At 40.6% G+C, this 19,009-nt stretch overlaps 2 protein-coding genes across 10 annotated transcripts in view; one reads left to right on the top strand and one right to left on the bottom strand.

Annotated features, from left to right (window-relative positions):
- Positions 1 to 1,520: 1,520 nt before the first annotated feature.
- LOC133454754 (coiled-coil domain-containing glutamate-rich protein 1-like) lies at positions 1,521 to 2,448 on the top strand. Its single transcript, XM_061733477.1, has 2 exons — positions 1,521 to 1,979; positions 2,043 to 2,448. Exons 1-2 carry the CDS (start codon positions 1,866 to 1,868, stop codon positions 2,385 to 2,387), a joined length of 459 nt encoding a protein of 152 aa, XP_061589461.1. The 5' UTR covers positions 1,521 to 1,865; the 3' UTR covers positions 2,388 to 2,448.
- Positions 2,449 to 9,199: 6,751 nt separating this feature from the next.
- grin1a (glutamate receptor, ionotropic, N-methyl D-aspartate 1a) overlaps positions 9,200 to 19,009 on the bottom strand; it is a 109,664-nt gene continuing 99,854 nt past the window's right edge. For 6 of the 9 annotated variants that reach the window (XM_061734458.1, XM_061734460.1, XM_061734459.1 and 3 more), the window contains 3 exons: positions 15,131 to 15,157; positions 14,227 to 14,337; positions 9,200 to 11,150 (listed from right to left, as the gene is read on the bottom strand). In XM_061734458.1, the coding sequence (XP_061590442.1) occupies positions 11,082 to 11,150; positions 14,227 to 14,337; positions 15,131 to 15,157 (207 nt within the window). In that variant the 3' untranslated portion in view covers positions 9,200 to 11,081. The remainder of the gene's footprint in view (positions 11,151 to 14,226; positions 14,338 to 15,130; positions 15,158 to 19,009) is intronic. The other 3 variants (XM_061734464.1, XM_061734465.1, XM_061734466.1) reach the window with 1 other exon arrangement.

Raw genomic sequence — 19,009 nt, 5'->3', positions numbered from 1 at the left:
TATATATGCATTTTAATATATAATCAATTTATATATATATATATATAATATATATATATATATATATATATATATATATATATATATATATATATATATATATATATATCTATATCTATCTATATATATATATATATATATATATATATATATATATATATATATATATATATATATATATATATAGATAGATATAGATATAACACACACACACACACACACACACACACACACACACACACACACACACACACACACACACACACATATATATATATATGTATATATATATATATATATATATATATATATATATATATATATATATATATATATATATATATATATATATATATATATATATATATCCATCCATCCATCCATCCATCCATCCATCCATCCATTTTCTATACCTGTTTCCTCCTTTTGAGGGTCACAGGGATTAGGATCTATCCCAAATAATAATAATAATAATAATAATAATAATAATAATAAGAAGAAGAATAATAAGAATAATAATATATATTTATTTTATTTTATTTTTTAACTTTCTGTCGATGGAGGCCAAAGTTTGGTGCATCTTCCATCGCAGGACACCCTTACACACATACACTCACTGACAAAGACATGGATAGTCATTCTCTCTACCACTCCCGTCCCCCTGCCCCAGGCCAACGTGGGAAACACGGGTGGAGTAAGCCTCGCTCCCGCCCCTGGTGATGAGTGTGTGACTAATCCGGTAAAAACAGGGAGGGGGAGGTCAGAGTACCACATTTGACAGTGCGCCCCCCCACCCCTCCAAAGATCCTAAGTTTCCTTGTTGAGTGAATATCTGTTGAATGTAAGGTATTTAAGATGTTATTAAAACTGAGGAGCAGGCAGTCCCGGGGCACGTGGGACAGTGTCCCCCACGCCCCGGACCCCCCAACCCCTCAGACCTAAGTGAGAGTGTGCGTGAGTCATGTAGGGGAGGCAGGGCAGTGGTACTGGCCCTGATAAGCACCCACGTTCCCCACAGGCCACCCCGCCGGGCCCAGCCAGGGCCCTGCTGCACCCCCAGGGGCGGGCCCGGCCAGGGGATGGCACAACAGTCATTCACACCCACGACAGAGAAACCTGAGAATGACTCCTCCAGCCACTGCAGCCCCCCCAACACACACACACACACACACACACACACACACACACACACACACACACACACACACACACACACACACACACACACACACACACACACACACACACACACACACACACACACACACACACTTTTTTTTTTAATTGCAAGCGCACTAGGTTTAAATTTAGCAAGTATGCTGAGGCAACTTGTGAATGTCTGATTGTATCATGGACTTTAAGATCACAAAAACCAGTAAAATAAAAGTCTTGAGTTAGTGGAAGGAATACATATGCAATGTAAATGTCACAAAGTCTAAACAGTGATAACTTCAACAGAATTTCCCATTACAGTTTTTCTCTATTGCCAAAACACAAAACCCAGTACTCTAAACCAAATGACCAGTTGCCTAAACACATTTAGTAAAACTACTCCCCTTTTGCCACAACCACAAACACAATTCACCTGTAGACACTGTTCACAAAACCCATCCCCTTTTTCTCAAAACTCTAAACACATTTTACCGTGCTAAAACACATTTTGCATATAACTCTGCTCCAATATGCATTGTGAAGCTCATGTGATGCAAAATGCTACCCACAATCAGCAAAACTTGAACACAATGAACATACCTGGTTTCAATCAGTAAACACAACTACTCATAATTGAAAACACCTATTGCAAATGATGTGACCACACCTATATAAGTCAGTGCAGTTAGCTGAAGGCTCACAAACAAAAATGGATGATCAAGACAGAAGAAGAGGAGTTCGTGTCAGAGGAGGGAGAGGAGCAGGTCGAGGAGGGAGAGGAGCAGGTCGAGGAGGGAGAGGAGCAGGTCGAGGAGGGAGAGGAGCAGGTCAAGGAGGGAGAGGAGCAGGTCAAGGAGGGAGAGGAGTGGGCCGAGGAGGGAGAGGAGCAGGCCGAGGAGTGGGCCAAAGAGGACAAGAAGCAGTCCAAAGAGGAGCAGGCCAAGGAGGGAGAGGAGAAGGATGTGTGTCTGCCACCCTACTCTCCGTTCCTAAACCCAATAGAGGAGTTCTTCTCATCATGGCGGTGGAAGGTCTATGACCGCCAACCTTACACCAGAGAGAACCTTCTCAGGGCTATGGACCTGGCCTGTGATGATGTGGCTGTGGAGGCGTTCCAAGGCTGGGTGTGGCATGCCAGGGCATTCTTCCCACGTTGTTTGGCTATGGACAATATTGCCTGTGACGTTGATGAGGTCCTGTGGCCCGACCCAGCCCGACGTGATGACGCCCCATGATTTCGGTGTCAACATACAACATACTGTGTCAATTTTCAAACGTACTGTAATAAAAGAAATCGCACCCTGAACATTGTGTTCTCAATTGTTACTTTACTGTATTTATTGTGTGTAATGGATCCTCTATGGAGTTTACAGTACTCATTTTTGCATTGAGTTGTGATATTACTGCATTTTCTGCATTATGTAACTATTCCCATGAAATGCACAAATCTATAGTTAATGCCCAAAACATATTTGAGAATAGATAAGGGTTGCTCAAATGCATCCTGGCAGTTGTGAAACTGTAAAAAGAACAGTCTCACACTGTGAAAATTGTGTTTTCAATTTTTTTGGTAATGTGGTTAATGATGCTCAGTAGTGTTTACATTTCTGCAAGCCTTGAGTGGTATTTTGGTGTCAGAGTTTGCTTTTGAGCATATGAGCAACTGTTTTGGTGTGATGGGTTTGCTTTTGAGCATATGAGCAACTGTTTTGGTGTGATGGGTTTGCTTTTGAGCATGTGAGCATCTGTTTTGGTGTGATGGGTTGGTTTTTGAGCATATGAGAAACTGTTTTGGTGTGATGGGTTTGCTTTTGAGCATGTGAGCAACTGTTTTGGTGTGATGGGTTGGTTTTGAAAAGAAACTGTGAGGTTTAGTGTACGTAGCTTTAGAAAAGTGTTTTGTGTTTAGAGTTTTGTGAAAAGTGAGGGCAGTATCGTGAAATGTGTTTAAGCAATAGAGAAAAACTGTATTAGCTTTGGGTCACTTATATTACAGTGTCCACACTGCTGGCAGTAGACATTTGCATTACTAGGTTAAAGTCAATACTGACTCCAAAACTGGATGAGAACAGAATACACAAATGAAACCCTCATATTAAACTACTAAATGATGTGAAGGTTATCATACACTACAGTAGTAGAGGAAATGTGTCCTTTGCAATTAAAAGCCAAATTTATTATCCACTCTTACAGTGAACACACAAAACTGAGCTGCTGTGACGACAGACTGGATAATTGATCTTTGCTGTGACGACAGCGTGATGTTCCTGGCAAAGCAGTCAAAACTGATTTCCCCTTTCCGGCCTAAAACACACCCATACACACATCAGAGCTGTCTTATATACTATCTAACTCTAATTGGCTTCTACACACTGGCCCCTAATCGTTGGGCATAACAATTCCTAAACAACAAATTCATTTACATAGGTACATACAAATATTTAATCCAATACTATTACATTACTTGCATAAGACATAATTTGGTAATTGGGTGTTCAAAAATGCAATTTTTTGTTTGAAGCTTAACAGAACGAACAAAACCCCTTTTGTCATAGACCACCTCCAAAACCTTTCCTAGACACCAAGAACCTTGTGGTGCTGATGAGTCCATAATCGCAACAATGTCTCCAATAACCATATTTCTTTTTACTTGGTACCACTTCTGTTTTTCCTGAAGTAATGGTGATTATTCTCTGACCCATCTCTTCCAAAACAAATCAGAGATGTATTGAATTTGTCCCCAGTTTCACATACATGTCTGGATCATCTGATAGACTTGTGATTGGACGGTCATTAAGAATGGCTTTAATCTGATACATGACTGTGTGAAGTCCATCCATATCCAACGTTTGTTGTTGCAAAACTGAGTTTAGAATGCGCTTTATCATGCGTATGATACACTCCCAGATACCACGATGAAGAAGTCTTACAGGTGGGTTGAAACTCCATTCAACTACAGAAGGAATGAGGGCCTTTTGAATCCTCTCATGATTTAATGTTGCAAGGGCTTGCTTCAGTTCCCCCCACAAAGTTTGTTCTATCGTCTGACCTGATGTGTACAACTTGCCTTCTTCTATTGATGAAACGACATAGAGCTTGTATCAAATCTAGATCTAGCAGTTGTCAGTATATAGAGAATTTGCAACTTCTAAATGCACCGCTCTGCTTGCCAAGCAGATATAGCATTTGCAAATTCCTCTTCTCTTTTTATTTCAATAGATCCAAAATAGTCGACTCCTACATTAGTGAATGAGGCAAATCAGGAGTAACTTTCTGCTTTGGAAGGTCTGCCATCTTCTTATCAATTGGTTTTTGCATTGTGGCACCTGCAAAACTTGCATTCAGAATTTACCCTACACACAGAGTTTCCATGGATAATCCAATATTTCCTCCTTGCAACACCTAGAGTGGGATTTCGTCCTCTATTACCCAACATTTCATGCGTATGCCTGAGAATGAGCTTAGCAATGTGTTGATCTTTGCTGACTATTATTTGATGTTTTTCTTCCATCTGCATTGTTCCTTTGTTTAATCTTCCATCAACTCTAAGGAAATTGTCCTCCCATATTGGATCCAGCTTGCAAATGGGAATTTGAATCTCCTTCTTCTGCTAATGCTGTTATTTTTACTTTAAAGGGGACCTATTATGAAAAACAGGTTTTTTTCTTGCTTTAACATATATAAAGTGGTCTCCCCTCAGCCTGCCAACTCAGAGAAGGAGGAAAGCAACATATTCTGCAGTGTCTGTACAGCCGCCCGGATGAGCCATCCAGTGTGATGTGGATCTACGAGCCGTTCAGATTCTGATCCCTTTCATTACGTAACCAAAATGCGATTTACATAGGTTGGCCTCCGATGCGTGCCTCCATTTTTGAGATTTGAGCTGTCTCTAATGGCTGACATTTGATTTGCCACAAATACCTGAAATCGTGTCTGTCGTGTGTCTTCATTCTAACTTCAACACTGATGTACTGTCTGTCCAAAAAACAGAATCATCAATCTGAAGTTGCAGCTCAGTTCTCAACATGGCATCCACTCGAGCAGCCAGGACAGCAGCTGTTACCTCCATACGAGGGGTTGTGATGGACTTTAGTGGAGAAACTCATGCTTTTCCTAACAGAAATGCGACATGAAATTCCTTTTTGGGGTTTTGGAGGTATGACACAATTCCATAGCCATCTTTGCTAGCGTCAGCAAAATGATGCACCTGGGTATGAATGGGGTCACCAAAGTCTCTTGGTTTTATGCATCTGCTCAGCTGAAAGGATGTCAAAAACACGAGTTCTCGGATCCAGGATTTCCATGTCCTCAAAATGTCTGGAGATAAAGCATCAGCCCATCCACAGTTTCTTATGGAGAGCTCCTGTTGCATCATCTTTGCAGAGAGAGTGAAATGTGCAAGAATTTCTAAAGGATCATAATGGAGCTAGTTATTGATAGCATACCACGCCTGGTGAGAGACTATTGTTTTACTTCTGTCTTGAACTTGAAGTTGTCCCGTTCTACACACCACAGTAGACCCAATGCTCTTTAAGTATGAAGTTTGTCTCGATGTAGATTAAGCTTATTTATATCCTTTGCGAACTGATCCTCTGAAATGCTCTGCAAAAGCTCTTTGTTGTTACTGATCCATTTCTCCACACTAAAGCATCCTCTCTTGCAGAGAGCACCAAGATCCTTCATCACCTGCTTTGCTTCTTCCTCTTAATTGAAGCTCATTAAGCAGTCATCCACAAAGGAGTTCTGTTTTACTGCTTGCACATCAACCACAGATAAATTAGCCTTGTTTTCATCAGCTTTTTTCCTTAGGGGATATCTGGCACAACTCGGTGATGACACTGCACCAAATAAATGAACGTCATACTGAAGTCCTGAATTTCTTTATCTAGGTCTCCATCCTGCCGCCAGAGGAAACGAAGAGGGTCTCTATGTGAATCAACAACCTTGACCTGATGAAACGTAACATGTATATCAGCTATACATGCCACTGGTCTCTGCCTGAACCGGAGGGAAAGTCCTAGTAGAGGGCTGGTGAGATTGGGACCTTGTCACAACTCATTGTTCAATGATCTTCCTTTAAGTGTATCGTACGGAGCCCTGGAGGTGACATGGAAATTATTATTGTTATCTCGCGCGCACAACTTTTTATCTCGTGCGCACGACTTTTTATCTCGCGCGTGCGACTTACTGTAATAGGCCGTCCGCTATAATGTGAGAAGTCTTTGCAAGTCTAACTTTTTTAATTAATTTTCACTTTTTCAAGAAACACTATCTACAGTAAACTGTTGGTAGTTCGTCGAAGTAAATTCTCGAGGAACTCTTATCACAGTTGATGTTTTAATATCATAACTATTTTTCGTGGCGGATTAGCCAAATTACTGCTTCGACCCGGTCATGTGATCATGCTGGATAAATCACGGTGACTCCCATTATCACTGTTTCAGCAGGTCTCTTAGGTTTATAATTCAGATTAATTTTCGTTTACATATAACATTGTTTGTAGTCATTTTAGTGCAATTTAAAGCTTATTTCTACAAATAAAATCAGCACTGTAGGCAGCGATCTTGGACCAGCGGCCACTCTGATTGGTCCAGCCCGCTCACGTGACAATGTCGAAGCACTTTGTGTCAACTCCGCCTCTGGAAATAGTTCCACTTTTAGAACGTCGTTTGTGAAGCCAGTTTCCCGAGATCGGACTTCGACGACTAGATAAATGCTTGGCATCAATAGCTGTATATGTTGAAGTGAGCGGATATGTCACTTCTGGGGGTTTCCTTTCGGCCTAATTATTCAATCCCAGTGTTCTGTTCTCACTGACCGCCTTCCTAACTCACGCAAGATAATAAGTCGTGCGCACGAGATAAAAAGTTGTGCGCACGAGATAACAATAATAATTTCCATGTCACCTCCAGGGCTCCGTAGTATCTCAATAGTTAAAAAACACTTTTGGATGGTAGACCCATCCCATAATGTGGGATGAACCACACCTTTCCCATTTCTCCTTCCAACTCCAGCTCTGGCACCTTTTCTGCTTAGTCTTGTTCAATTACATTTTTAATGTAGGCTGCATGCTCCTGGTGAAGGTCTGGGTCATTCAGACACTTCTTCCTCTAACCGAGAATCCTCTGCTTTGCCACTAAGTAGTTGTTTGGTAATGTTGTTATAGATTTTCTTAGGGGTAAGTTAAGAGCATATCTGTTGTTCTGTAATTGTGCAGTAGAGTCCCTAATCTCCATGGCTATATCAGATCTTCCCTTGACATTTCTGTATCGACTAAGGTTTTTTCATTGAAGTCGTGATTGTATTGTCTTCGCAGCATAAGCTCCAGACACCTAAGCCAATAAATTAATATGGGTAAAAAGGGGAAATTTGCAATTATTGCAGAATCACAGAAGTACTAGGTTAGCCTGATTAATACAAAAAAAATAACAGTTATTTGATTTTAGATCAAAGAAGAAAAACAGTGGAAGGACACTGAGTGGATTACACGACCAAATGAGAAATTAAGCATGAATGAAGTCCATCCAACTATCCATTTTCTATACCAGTTTTATCCTTTGCTGGGTCACGGGGGTCTGCTGGAGCCTATCCCAGCTAATTTCAGGCGAGAGGACAGGTCGCCAGTCTATCTTAGGACCACATATAAAGACGAACAACCAGACATACTCACACTCACACCTACTGAGGGGCAAAAAAAGTATTGGTGAGTAAAGATCCCAGAACCACACGGGGACCTAGTGAATGACCTGCAGAGAGCTGGGACCAAAGTAACAAAGCTACCATCAGTAATGGCACTTTTACACTAGTACCGACTCAGCCCGACTCGACTCGCCTTGCCCTTGTTTATTTTTGATACCCAGATCAGAAGTAGGAGGTTGGAGCGAAGCTGCTGTGACGTATTTGATTGTGTGATCTAAACGAAGAAGACAACAACACTAAAGATGTAGAACCTGGAGGAGATGATATATGTGCTGCTGGGTCTGTGACTTGTGTTTGATATCAAGTTAAAAAATGAGAGTGAAAGAAGCTTCAAGGGGCAACACCTTTTCTTTTGTTTCTTTGTCTCTTCACTGCTGAAAAGTCAGCTGGAGCCGCGAGCAGCTATGAAGTGACATGTCCAGGCCCGTCTGAAGTTTGCTAGAGAGTATTTGGATGATGCAGAAAAGGAGAGTTGCAAGAGAGTTGCATCCAAAGAACACCAAACCTACTGTGAAGCATGGGGGTGGAAACATCATGATTTGGGGATGTTTTTCTGCAAAGGGACCAGGACGACTGATCCGTGTAAGGGAAAGAATGAATGGGGCCATGTATCGTGAGATTTTGAGTGAAAACCTCCTTCCATCAGCATGAAGATGAAACGTGGCTGGGTCTTTGAGCAGGATAATGATCCAAACACACTGCCCGGGCAACGAAGGAGTGACTTTGTAAGAAGCATTTCAAGGTCCTGGAGTGGCCTAGCCAGTCTCCAGATCTCAACCCCATAGAAAATCTTTGGAGGGAGTTGAAAGTCCGTGTTGCCCAGTGACAGCCCCAAAACATCACTGCTCTAGAGGAGATCTGCATGGAGGAACGGGCCAAAATACCAGCAAAAACAGTGTGTGAAAACCTTGTGAAGACTTACAGAAAACCTTTGACCTCATTGCCAACAAATGGGTATATAACAAAGTATTGAGATGAACTTTTGTTATTGACCAAATACTTATTTTCCACTATAATTTGCAAATACATTCTTTAAAAATCGGACAATATGATTTTCTGGATTTTTTTTTTTCATTTAGTCTCTCCCATATACCTGTGATGAAAATTACAGGTATATGTCATCTCATCAGATTAATATCTCCCAGTTATCTGATAAGAAAACTACTGGTCATAGTGGGCTGTGCAAAGAACAAAGAGAAATCAAAATGAGGAACACGAGGAACACGAGGGTCTGCTGCTTAAAAAGGGAAAACAAAAGAAGTTGCTTTTATTTGATGCAGACACTTTCTTCCTTGTCTTTTAATTAATATTTCTGGCTTAAAAATTAGCAATAAAAGCGCAATGTTGGTTGACTTGGCAATGTAAGCATATTTTATTTACAGTCATATAAACAAGATGACTCAATACAAGGTTTTCCATGGAAAAGGAAAAAAAAAATAATTTATCCACCCTCAACAGGTGTATGTGCGTGTATGTGGGAGTGTATGCAGGTGTGTGTATATGTGTGTGTAAATGCATGCCTGTGTCTTTCACTGTTGTGTGAATTAATAATTAAGCATAAGACATTCTCAACTGCATTACAAGTGCCGTATATTATCCTAATCAACACATAACCAGGCTCTATTTACACTTCATTCAACTGGCGTTGCTTCAGACAGCTCCATCATCTGTACAACGGCAAGCATCCAAAAGCAAAGTAAAACACTGGTATAAACACGTAGGCATGCACTGAATGAGGGTAAAATAACCAGTCGCTTGGCTTTAAAACAAGCTATGATTTCCAGAAGGTAATTGAAATGTGATGGAGTTTATAAATTCTAATGTTTCACTAATTGAGGAAAAAAAAAGCTTTGTCTAATATTCAGCAAAGTTAGCACATCTGAGGGATGTTGCAGTTCTGTTGTAGTTCCTATAAATCAGTGCTTTTATTTTCTCTGATTTTTTTATTTTTATTTGGGAGAGCCCTCCACGTAAAGTGCATCTCAGTGCCAGACACCAGAGAGGATGTATTCTTATTTGCAGCGTTGGTTTCTCATCTCCAGGTAATGGGAAACGGCCTGTTTTTGCAACTAACCAAAACTGAGCTTTCAATTCACTCTGGTTCCTTCGTGTAAAAGTTCTCCAGTGCCCCGCAGGGAAGAGGTTTTGCATGAAAGACCGAGTGCTGGTTGGGTGAAAAACCTGGCCCTTTGATGCAACCCCTTCAAGGCTGGACATGAGAAAGAGTGCTGCTGCGGGAGAGAGGAAGAGTGAGGGCGTCCCCCAAACACAAAGGCCTTGTGTCGTGGCTGAACACACAAATGTTACTCAGCCACTTCATCAAAGTAATAACAGATTTGCAGTACCTCATATCCACCATCACATTTCTTGCTCTAAATATTACTATAAAATAAGTAGCATGAGTTCAAACTTGAGTTATAACTCCAAACAAGTGCCTTAAGCAGGTTAGTGCAAAATTAAAGGGAGGAAGATACAATTTGAACATTTGAACATAATCTGCTGTAGCTTAGAAAATCACAATAATCATTATCTTAAGTCAGATATATAAAGCTCATATTCAAGCACATATTTGCTTTTTTTCCATCTTCACTATCAGACAGTAAAGCCATTTGTTCATTCGTAGTGCGATTAATAGTGCTTTCCAATAAAGAGTTTTGTCTAAAAACATTTAAAATGTAGATAAAAACACAGATTCTATTAAAAATAAATCATCTCCCTTGAAGCTTACAGTACTTCTTGTATTGCGCTATATATTGTTAAGAAATACTACATTTATTTTGTACTGTGGTATTTAGGCCCTAATTGGAAGTGATATGTCAAGTCAAATGTTCACACCAAAACCAGGTTATACATAAAATTAACCAACTAAATCTGGCAATGCAGCTGCCGAGGTCATTGGAAAGCATCAAACGTTAGGTTTATGTGAATAAAAGGACAAAACAAGGTTAAATAAGTTTGCTATTAATATACAGAAGGAAAAGATTGTATATTTGAGTCTGATGGGTTCTTCTGTGCATGCTCAGGGACCCTACAAACATCTAAGATCAGGTAATCCCGTCTTTATAAAAGGTGCAAGTTCGGTGTCGTCAGCCGCTTCTTCGCCAGGCGGTTTCTTCCAAAACCTCCACAGATTCGGCTTTTGCAACGAAGGGAACATGGAATCTTTCTCCCTTTGCTTAATCTCTTGCTTCCTCTCTCCGTGGCGAGCAATCTTGAGCGTCGCCCTCTCTTTACACCACAGTGCTGACAGACGGGTCAGACAAGTTGAGTTGGCCCGTGATGTCAGTAGGTGGGTACTGCTGCAGGAGTGAAGAAACATGGAAGGGAAGGATGACGAAAGACAGATGGTAAAATGTATTGGTAAGAGGTAAAACATAGCAGTTCTTCTTTCAGCTAAGCATTCATTTTTTTAAAGAAAACTTGCTGGGGTTGTTTTTTTGCAGCAGCAGGGGAAGGGGCGGGGTGGGGGGCTCTAACGTCTCTCAGGCAGCCTCCAATTATTTTCTTATCTATTAGAAGCATGCTAGAGTTTTGCCAACAGCAGGTTTGAAGTAGGCATCGTATATTAGTTTGTTTAGACAGGATGATAATATTTTGTCATGGATAAAGTGGGGGGCTAATTAATCTCTACACAGTCAGCTGTATGCATGCTGGCATCTTCTCTAATTTCAGCAGCTCAGGAAGAAAAGATGCCTTTTGGCCTGATTTCAAAGTGCTGTTGTGCCATACTCTTGCATCCAGTCCCCCTTTAAAGTGTGTTTTTTTAAAAGTGCATTGAATTGTGTGCTTATACAGTTCTGACAGGGACAATGAGATCCCAGTTTCATGCATGTGCGTTGTCTCTATGGCAACAGCAATTTTGCTTTGGATGGTCATTTCAGATTAAGCTGTTTGTTTGCTTTTGAGAAAAAAGTACATAAACCCGATAACATCATGAGGAAATACTGAAATACTGAAAAAAAAGTCCAAAGAATTGTTGCACATTTTTGAACACGGTGAGACTGGATTGAGTTAATGGTGTTATTTTTCCTCATAATCCAAATAAATTTGTCAAAAAATAAACCTGGCTCACAGCGCTGTGTTGAAAAAAACGAAGAGTTAAATTGCAGCCAAAGGTGCAGGAGAGCATCTTTGGTCTGCACATGATACACATAAATGCGCTTAAGTAGGAAGTTGTGCCCACCTCATGTGCCACTGTTGTCTTCCTCTTTTAAGTAGGATTAGACTATCAGAGTCTCTTTTTTTGAGCTCATAGAGTCAATACATTCAAGCGTTGGAGCTTTAGAAGCAGTTCTGATGCAACTAACATGCTCATAGATAAAGCAACATCCAGACTGAGTATGTGGGATTATTATTATGTTTTCTTCTTTTTTAATTAGCAGAAGTCAGAGTGGATGTCCCTCATCCCTTCAACCCCCAAGTTGCATCATCATCTTATAGCTTACGGCCCTCATTTGGGTTCCCTGTTGACGTGTACCTTGAGGGCCTGCTAAAAGTGCACCTTACTTAGGTCAAGTGGACCAAAACAAAAAAAAAAAGACAATTCACTGATATCACAACCACAGTTAATGCTTATCAAACTACTTAATCACTTACAACTATGGCACATCTACAGAGAATATATCTACTGGTGCTAGTGTCACTACATCTATGACAGTTAAGGTCATTGGCATGCTTGCAGAAGGAGAGAGGAGCAGTGTGGCATGTGGGTGAGGGACACTGACACTCAAGTCCATTGATAACCATTAATATCAAAAAAGAAACATTGATATAAAATCAAAATAATAGTCAAAGACTGAGAATGGTAAGTCTTTCAGTTAAAGGATCTGTTTGATTACACTAAATCCCATCTCGTTTTCCACTGGAAAACATTCTTTTTACCCCACTAAGGCTCCCAAACCAGTACCCAAACCCTCATGCGGAAATCTTAATGACATCATTGTAATAGCAATCTTCTTCTTTCTACTGAGAAGCGGCCAGGGAGGAGTAAAAGTGGATCACTCAGTGCAGAAACAGCCATAAACAGGACAGCACAGGAAATCAAATGAAAGCACATAGTTTTTTGTTGCCGTACTTTGCAACCTGTTAACTTTGTTTCTGTCCTGAGAAACACATTGAAAACAATACTAGTGCAAAAAACCTATCTGTGCTGTTTCCAGAGATTAACATTATTTCCCCTTTTGTTTTTTCTTTATAGAGGCCCATCCCATATTCGGTCCGGTGGAGCAGCTTTGTAAAAATGGCCGCGGGTCACAGCTTTGTCAGAGCACTCTGAGCTTGTGCGGTACAGGCTCCCAATCACAACAAGGAGAGCTTTTCAGTTCAACTGTGAAGGGATGCAGAAAGCCAGACGCCCTCATTGTGCTGCAACAAAAGTGTCAAGCATCGTCAAAGAAAATCTGTGAAACAGCTTTAAGGGGAAAAAAATCCTTTCTATGCTTGAGTTGTAATACAGGGAGGGTCTAAAGCTGGTGTCATCATCTGAAAATAAGCCAACAGTTAAGATCAAAAGGACAGTGGAAATCAAACAAGAATCATGACAGAGAAAACATGAGAAAAAGCAAAAATTAAACTCGTTAGTAGAAATCCATGAGTGTAATTCTGAAATAGAGATGTTGGTAAAAAAGACAGGTGGTTTTTCTTCTCAGCAGAACTGGACATGACGAAAACCTTGAAGAATGGATTTTGGAAAGAATATAACAGAACACCACCGCATGCTTGTCAGAACATAAAGCAAACCAACGCCAGCTGAAACCCAAACAGAGGGAGTGCAGGATTGGTGCAAACAAACGGTGAATATACACACAATTGAGCAATCAATCACGAATATATCAACAGGTACACGCTCAGGTACAGTACACACACACACGCACACATTCAACCACATACGACCACCAAAAAAAGGACACAACTGCCAGAATCCACACGAGGCAAGAAGGAAGAGCAGCCAAAGACAAAGCACCGCTGGCAGACTCCTTGCTTTTGTCACTTCCACCCTTCTCCGAAAAAAAAAAAAAAAAAAAATTCTATCAAAATCTCGATAAAACCTGGACCCTTGGGATGCTCCTTCACAAATCCAGCATCCAGCTCATAGGCCTGACCTGAGATCCTGCACTGATGCCTTCCAGGCTGCAGAGACACTATCCACCCCCTACATGGTGATGGCTGACTGATGGTGGACTGACAGACACTCGGCAGACGCCGCGGAGCCGTGTGGAAATGAGTGAGCTGAACATGGGACTGCTTTGCGGTCGAATATGGGGATGTAAGCAGAGAGGACAGTAAGGAGAGAGATGAAAGTAGAGACAGAGGAGCGGGAGGAAGAATAGAGAAGGAGGAAGAACAAGGGCAGTTGTTGCTTCTTCGTCTTCTTACCGTGTCTTTGGAGGACCTACGTCTCTTGATGCTGGAGGCCAGGGTGGTACTGATGGACCTAAAAGAGGCTTTCTTTTTGGGGTCGGGCTCTGCTCTACCACTTTTCCTATCCTAAAATGAATATATGTAGAAACATTATTTATGCTCTATGGCTGGGGTTGCAGCTGTGGTTTCAGTCTCTCCACCCACCACCAAAACCACCAGCACCCATCAGCCCAGCAGATTACCTTAGTCTTTATAGTCTAATTATTGAGAGGGTCCTTGAGAAAAAAAAGACTATAGCATTTGGATAAAATGCAAAAAGAAGGAGAAAGAAAGGGATAAAGCTTGTTAGATGTGAGTGTGAAAGTAGTCTGAATCAGTCTGATATGAGGGCGTCCATCTACTTTTTATGCAACATTATCACACTAACTGCACAAGATGGCACGGTCCTCCTCTAGTAATGCGTCGCCACATTCACTCAGTCCCTAGAAATGCACTGGAATGAGTGATGACTAGTAAAGATGTCAGAAGGTGGAATACTTATGCTGTAACCATCTAAAATAGTCACTAATGCCTGAACACATACACACACTTCAGAAACACACTCAGGGCATTTTGAGTTTGAAATGAATCAACCAAGCATGCTCAGTGTATGACTTATTAAAACATCTATGTATTCTACTCTGCACTTGGTTCTGACACAAGAAACATCCCCGGAAAACATGTTCAAATTCTTAATCTATTAAGACAAAAGTCAAAAAGTAAAAGCAGTCTTTACCATAACCGTACAAAATGGCAAGCCAGTTTGGTGCCCTCCCTCCCTCATACCACCAGAGTGCCCCACAGCTACTCTCATGATAACTGCATGATTTGTGTGCAATAAAAAAAAGAAGGAAAAAAACTCATATTAAGGTATTCTTACATCCTGAGTCTCTAGAGAGGAAGAGGGCTGCATAGGGGGAGAAAAGAAAAATAAAATAAATTTCCATCCACCTGATCATTACTTTAAAGACGATCCTTAAGCAAAAGCCAATAGGGAAACAAAAAGAAAGGGAGGTGGGGGCTGATATTTACTTAATTAATAGAAACTAGCAAAGCAAACATCCACATCCAAAGCCAGGCAGGCATAAAAAAAGAAAAAAAAACTTCAGAAGCTACAATGTCAGGTGCCACTAAAGTGCATATCAAAGAGGGGAAAACAATAGCGACAAAAGTCTGTAATTGAAGCCCATATAAAGTCATTATACCTGAAAACGGTATAATGGAAATTCACCCCACACACAAGGGAATGGGATGGAGGATGACAAAAAGAAGAGTGAGGAAATGATTACTTATAGCAGCAAACCCACATCTGTAATCACAGTGCAAAAAAAGGAAGATTTGCATTTGTCATGTAACTGATTTCATTAAAATATCAGCAAATGTTGACTTAAAGATGCTATTTTAAATAATGATAATAATGATAAAAAAAGCTCTCTAAGATGAATGTTGGAAACAAATATGTGGTGGATAGCAGCAAGGGTGACCCTTACATGGGCGGGGCAGTGTGGTGTGAATTTCAACATGCCAAAACGTTTTATGGAAGGGGAGATAAGGGGAAAAAACATAGAATAATTAGACACAGAACAAATGGCATAACAAATCAATCCTGGCCAGCATTGGCCCCGCGGTACATCCTTTTTCATCAGGTCACATGACTTGGCTCTTTCAGGGCACATTTGTACCATAAACACCCCGCCGAGAAGCCCTTCTCTCTCGACCCCCTGGTGACATTTATCAGGTATTGATGAGGCGGAGCCACGGAGTGATTGATGCATGACATTAATCGATTTAGGGCAGGTAAATGGTGAATAAAATCTTTTCCTGTTGAAGAATGACACCTCATGTTAGTAATGCAGTTAATCAGTATTGAACAATCAATGTCCATGTGACATCAGCTCCCTTCTTTCCCTGTTTTCTTACACGTGTGGGGCTGCAGGAGGGCAGCCTGGCCACTCTGGTCCCTGATGAGGTGCTGCACAATCCCGGCCATGCTGGGCATGCTGAACCATCGGACGGAGCGAGGGTTGGGACTATCACAACGTACAGCAATCGCCTGTTTCACGTTTGGAAAGGGAAGTGAACTGCAATAGTCCAGCGTGACTACGCTTCATAACTGGCGTTCTCATCATGCTGAGGGCTTTTGGAGTTTTGATGGTCGTCCCAAAGAGACCCCAGTTTTACTTTTTCTTCAGAAAGTGCACTCCTGAGTAACATCTGCTTGAGAAGGGAAAGCTACAAGCCAGATGTGTAGCCTCAATTAAGTAGCTGGTAACAAAGCTAACAGCACCAGAGATGCTACCAATGATGTAAATCTCTATATTGTTAATTATACATTATGGTTTCTCAGAAACGATGTGGCAAACAGGTATTCAATCTGTAAAAGACCTGCATCTTGATGAAATAGATATTTAGAAAGTTGAAGCCTGAAAAAAGCTGATGACTATAAGCTGACATAGAGTCATAGTTTACATTAAAAGGATACAGAGGTTAGCAAACAGCTGTAAACAGCAATGTTAGCATTCATTTTTATTCACTCATCCAGCCATGTTTCAATGTATTTGTTCTTTCTTTAACTCCTTAGCTTAGTCACCATTTATTAATAGAATATATCTGTCTGTTTATGTTATGATCTAAAGGTTTTTAGTCATTTGTTCATCTTTTTTAGTCTTTTGATTTTTGCATTTCCATTTTTGTGGTTTTAACTTCATTTCCTGTCTTTCCTGTCTTGTTTCTCAGCAGGTTTCTGTTTCCACACATCCATGAAACCTGACTTTAAATAATCATCTGTTCCCACCAACAAATCATTAAAAAGGCCATTGGAAATTATGAAGACTACAGTTAAAGATTTACATCACTTTCAAAGGTGGACAAATATCATCACTATGTGCTGTATGAGAACAAACACGTTTACCACCTTTACATCTTTCAAGCATATATAAGCATGCATTATACGACTTCTCCGGAGTTAAATCAACCCTAGGTTGACAGGCTGACAGGTTCCAGTTCATGTACATGAAGTTTCTTCAGAACAGTCAAGGGTCTGTTATGGTGTTCCACAGGGTTCAGTGCTAGGGCCAATCTTGTTCAGTTTATACATGCAGCAATTGGGAAGTATAATCCAGCATACACTTTCATTGCTATGCTGATGATACGCAGCTCTATTTGTCTATGAAGCCGGATGAGACAGAACCGTTAGTTAAACTTCAGGCATGTCTGAGGGACATCAAGGACTGGATGTCCAGAAATTTCCTGCTTCTAAATTCAGATAAAACAGAGGTTATCATTCTTGGTCCAGAGCATCTTAGGAAGGGATTAGATGGTGTTGCGATGGCTTCCAGTGCAACTGTGAGAAATCTTGGTGTTGTTTTCGATCAGGATTTGTCGTTTAAACCATATGTTAATCAGGTTTGTAAAATAGCATTTTTCCATCTCCGTAATATTGCAAAGATTAGGAAAATCCTCTCGCAGAGTGATGCAGAAAAACTAGTTCATGTGTTTGTATCTTCTAGACTAGATTACTGTAATGTGTTATTAGCAGGATGTCCAAGTAATTTGCTGAATAGGCTCCAGCTGATCCAAAATGCAGCAGCACGAGTACTGACAGGAATTAGCAGGAGAGACCACGTCTCTCCAGTGTTAGCGTCGCTCCATTGGTTACCCGTAAAATTCAGAATCCAATTTAAAATTGTATTACTTGCGTATAAAGCCCAAAACGGCATTATTTGCAAGACCCGATAGTGCCTTCTGTTCCTGGCAGAGCTCTCCGTTCTCAGATTCTATTAGACGCTATATAAATAAGATTGAATTGAATTGAAATTGAATAGGTTTATTACTAGATGTTAATGACAAATGTCAGGTTAAACTATTTTAAGCCTCCCACAATAATTAATCATGGTAAACATGTTAAAATGACCTCAGATAGAAAGAAATAGAAAAATCCATAGAAATAACAGTTTTGAATCGCATCGTTTTACATTTATTATCATCTAATAACTAATCAACGAGAGCTGATTTAACTCCGGACTATTCCACTAACAGTGCACATTTATGCCTTTGTTAAAGGTTATTAAAGCAGCGGCTAGTGGTGTTGTATTTAATGAAGTTATTGGCATCATATTGAAATAATGCCATGCTGCACAGAGCCAGGACTGAAGTATATGAGCAGATTTAATCAGAAGTGCACGTTCTCTGAAGTTAAGCTTAAGTTTGAATACAGAACTCATACAAGCAGGCAAAATGGTGCCAACGATCAGATGGCAGGATTCAGTGTTTGCTGTACTAAGGAAGGAGGAGGCCGCATAAACTGTGGTCTTCAACGTTCCATTGTGGTGACTTTGTGTCCCACATGACCAAGTTGTCACATGAAATTTATGAAAATTACATCACAGAGATTAACCAAATCATCCAAAGAGTATGAATAACATCCAGGATAATATTCATGCAGAACAGATTGAATTAATTGGGCTTCACAGGCTCCCTCCATGTTTCTTGCGTGGAACAGTGTTATTGTCATAGTGACGATTATGTGTGTCAATGAGCAGGATGAGCAGGATGGGCACCCATGAGCCATTGTTGATCAGCGGTGCAGAGAACATGACCATCGCTGGCATGGATCCAAATGACATTGGTCTGTGGCTAGTTTAATGTGTCCCTCTCCTTTCTCAGTGATGCCCCCTTGCATGCACTCGCCTGCTGTATGCGCCTATAGAACAAACATCCATATGAAGACACTCACAACAGTTGCATAAAGTTGTCAGTT

The sequence above is a fragment of the Cololabis saira genome, chromosome 11 (assembly GCF_033807715.1).
Source record: "Cololabis saira isolate AMF1-May2022 chromosome 11, fColSai1.1, whole genome shotgun sequence".
Taxonomy (NCBI): Eukaryota; Metazoa; Chordata; class Actinopteri; order Beloniformes; family Belonidae; genus Cololabis; species Cololabis saira.
The sequence above is the reverse complement of the archived record's forward strand: the minus strand, read 5'-3'. Positions and strand labels throughout refer to the sequence as shown.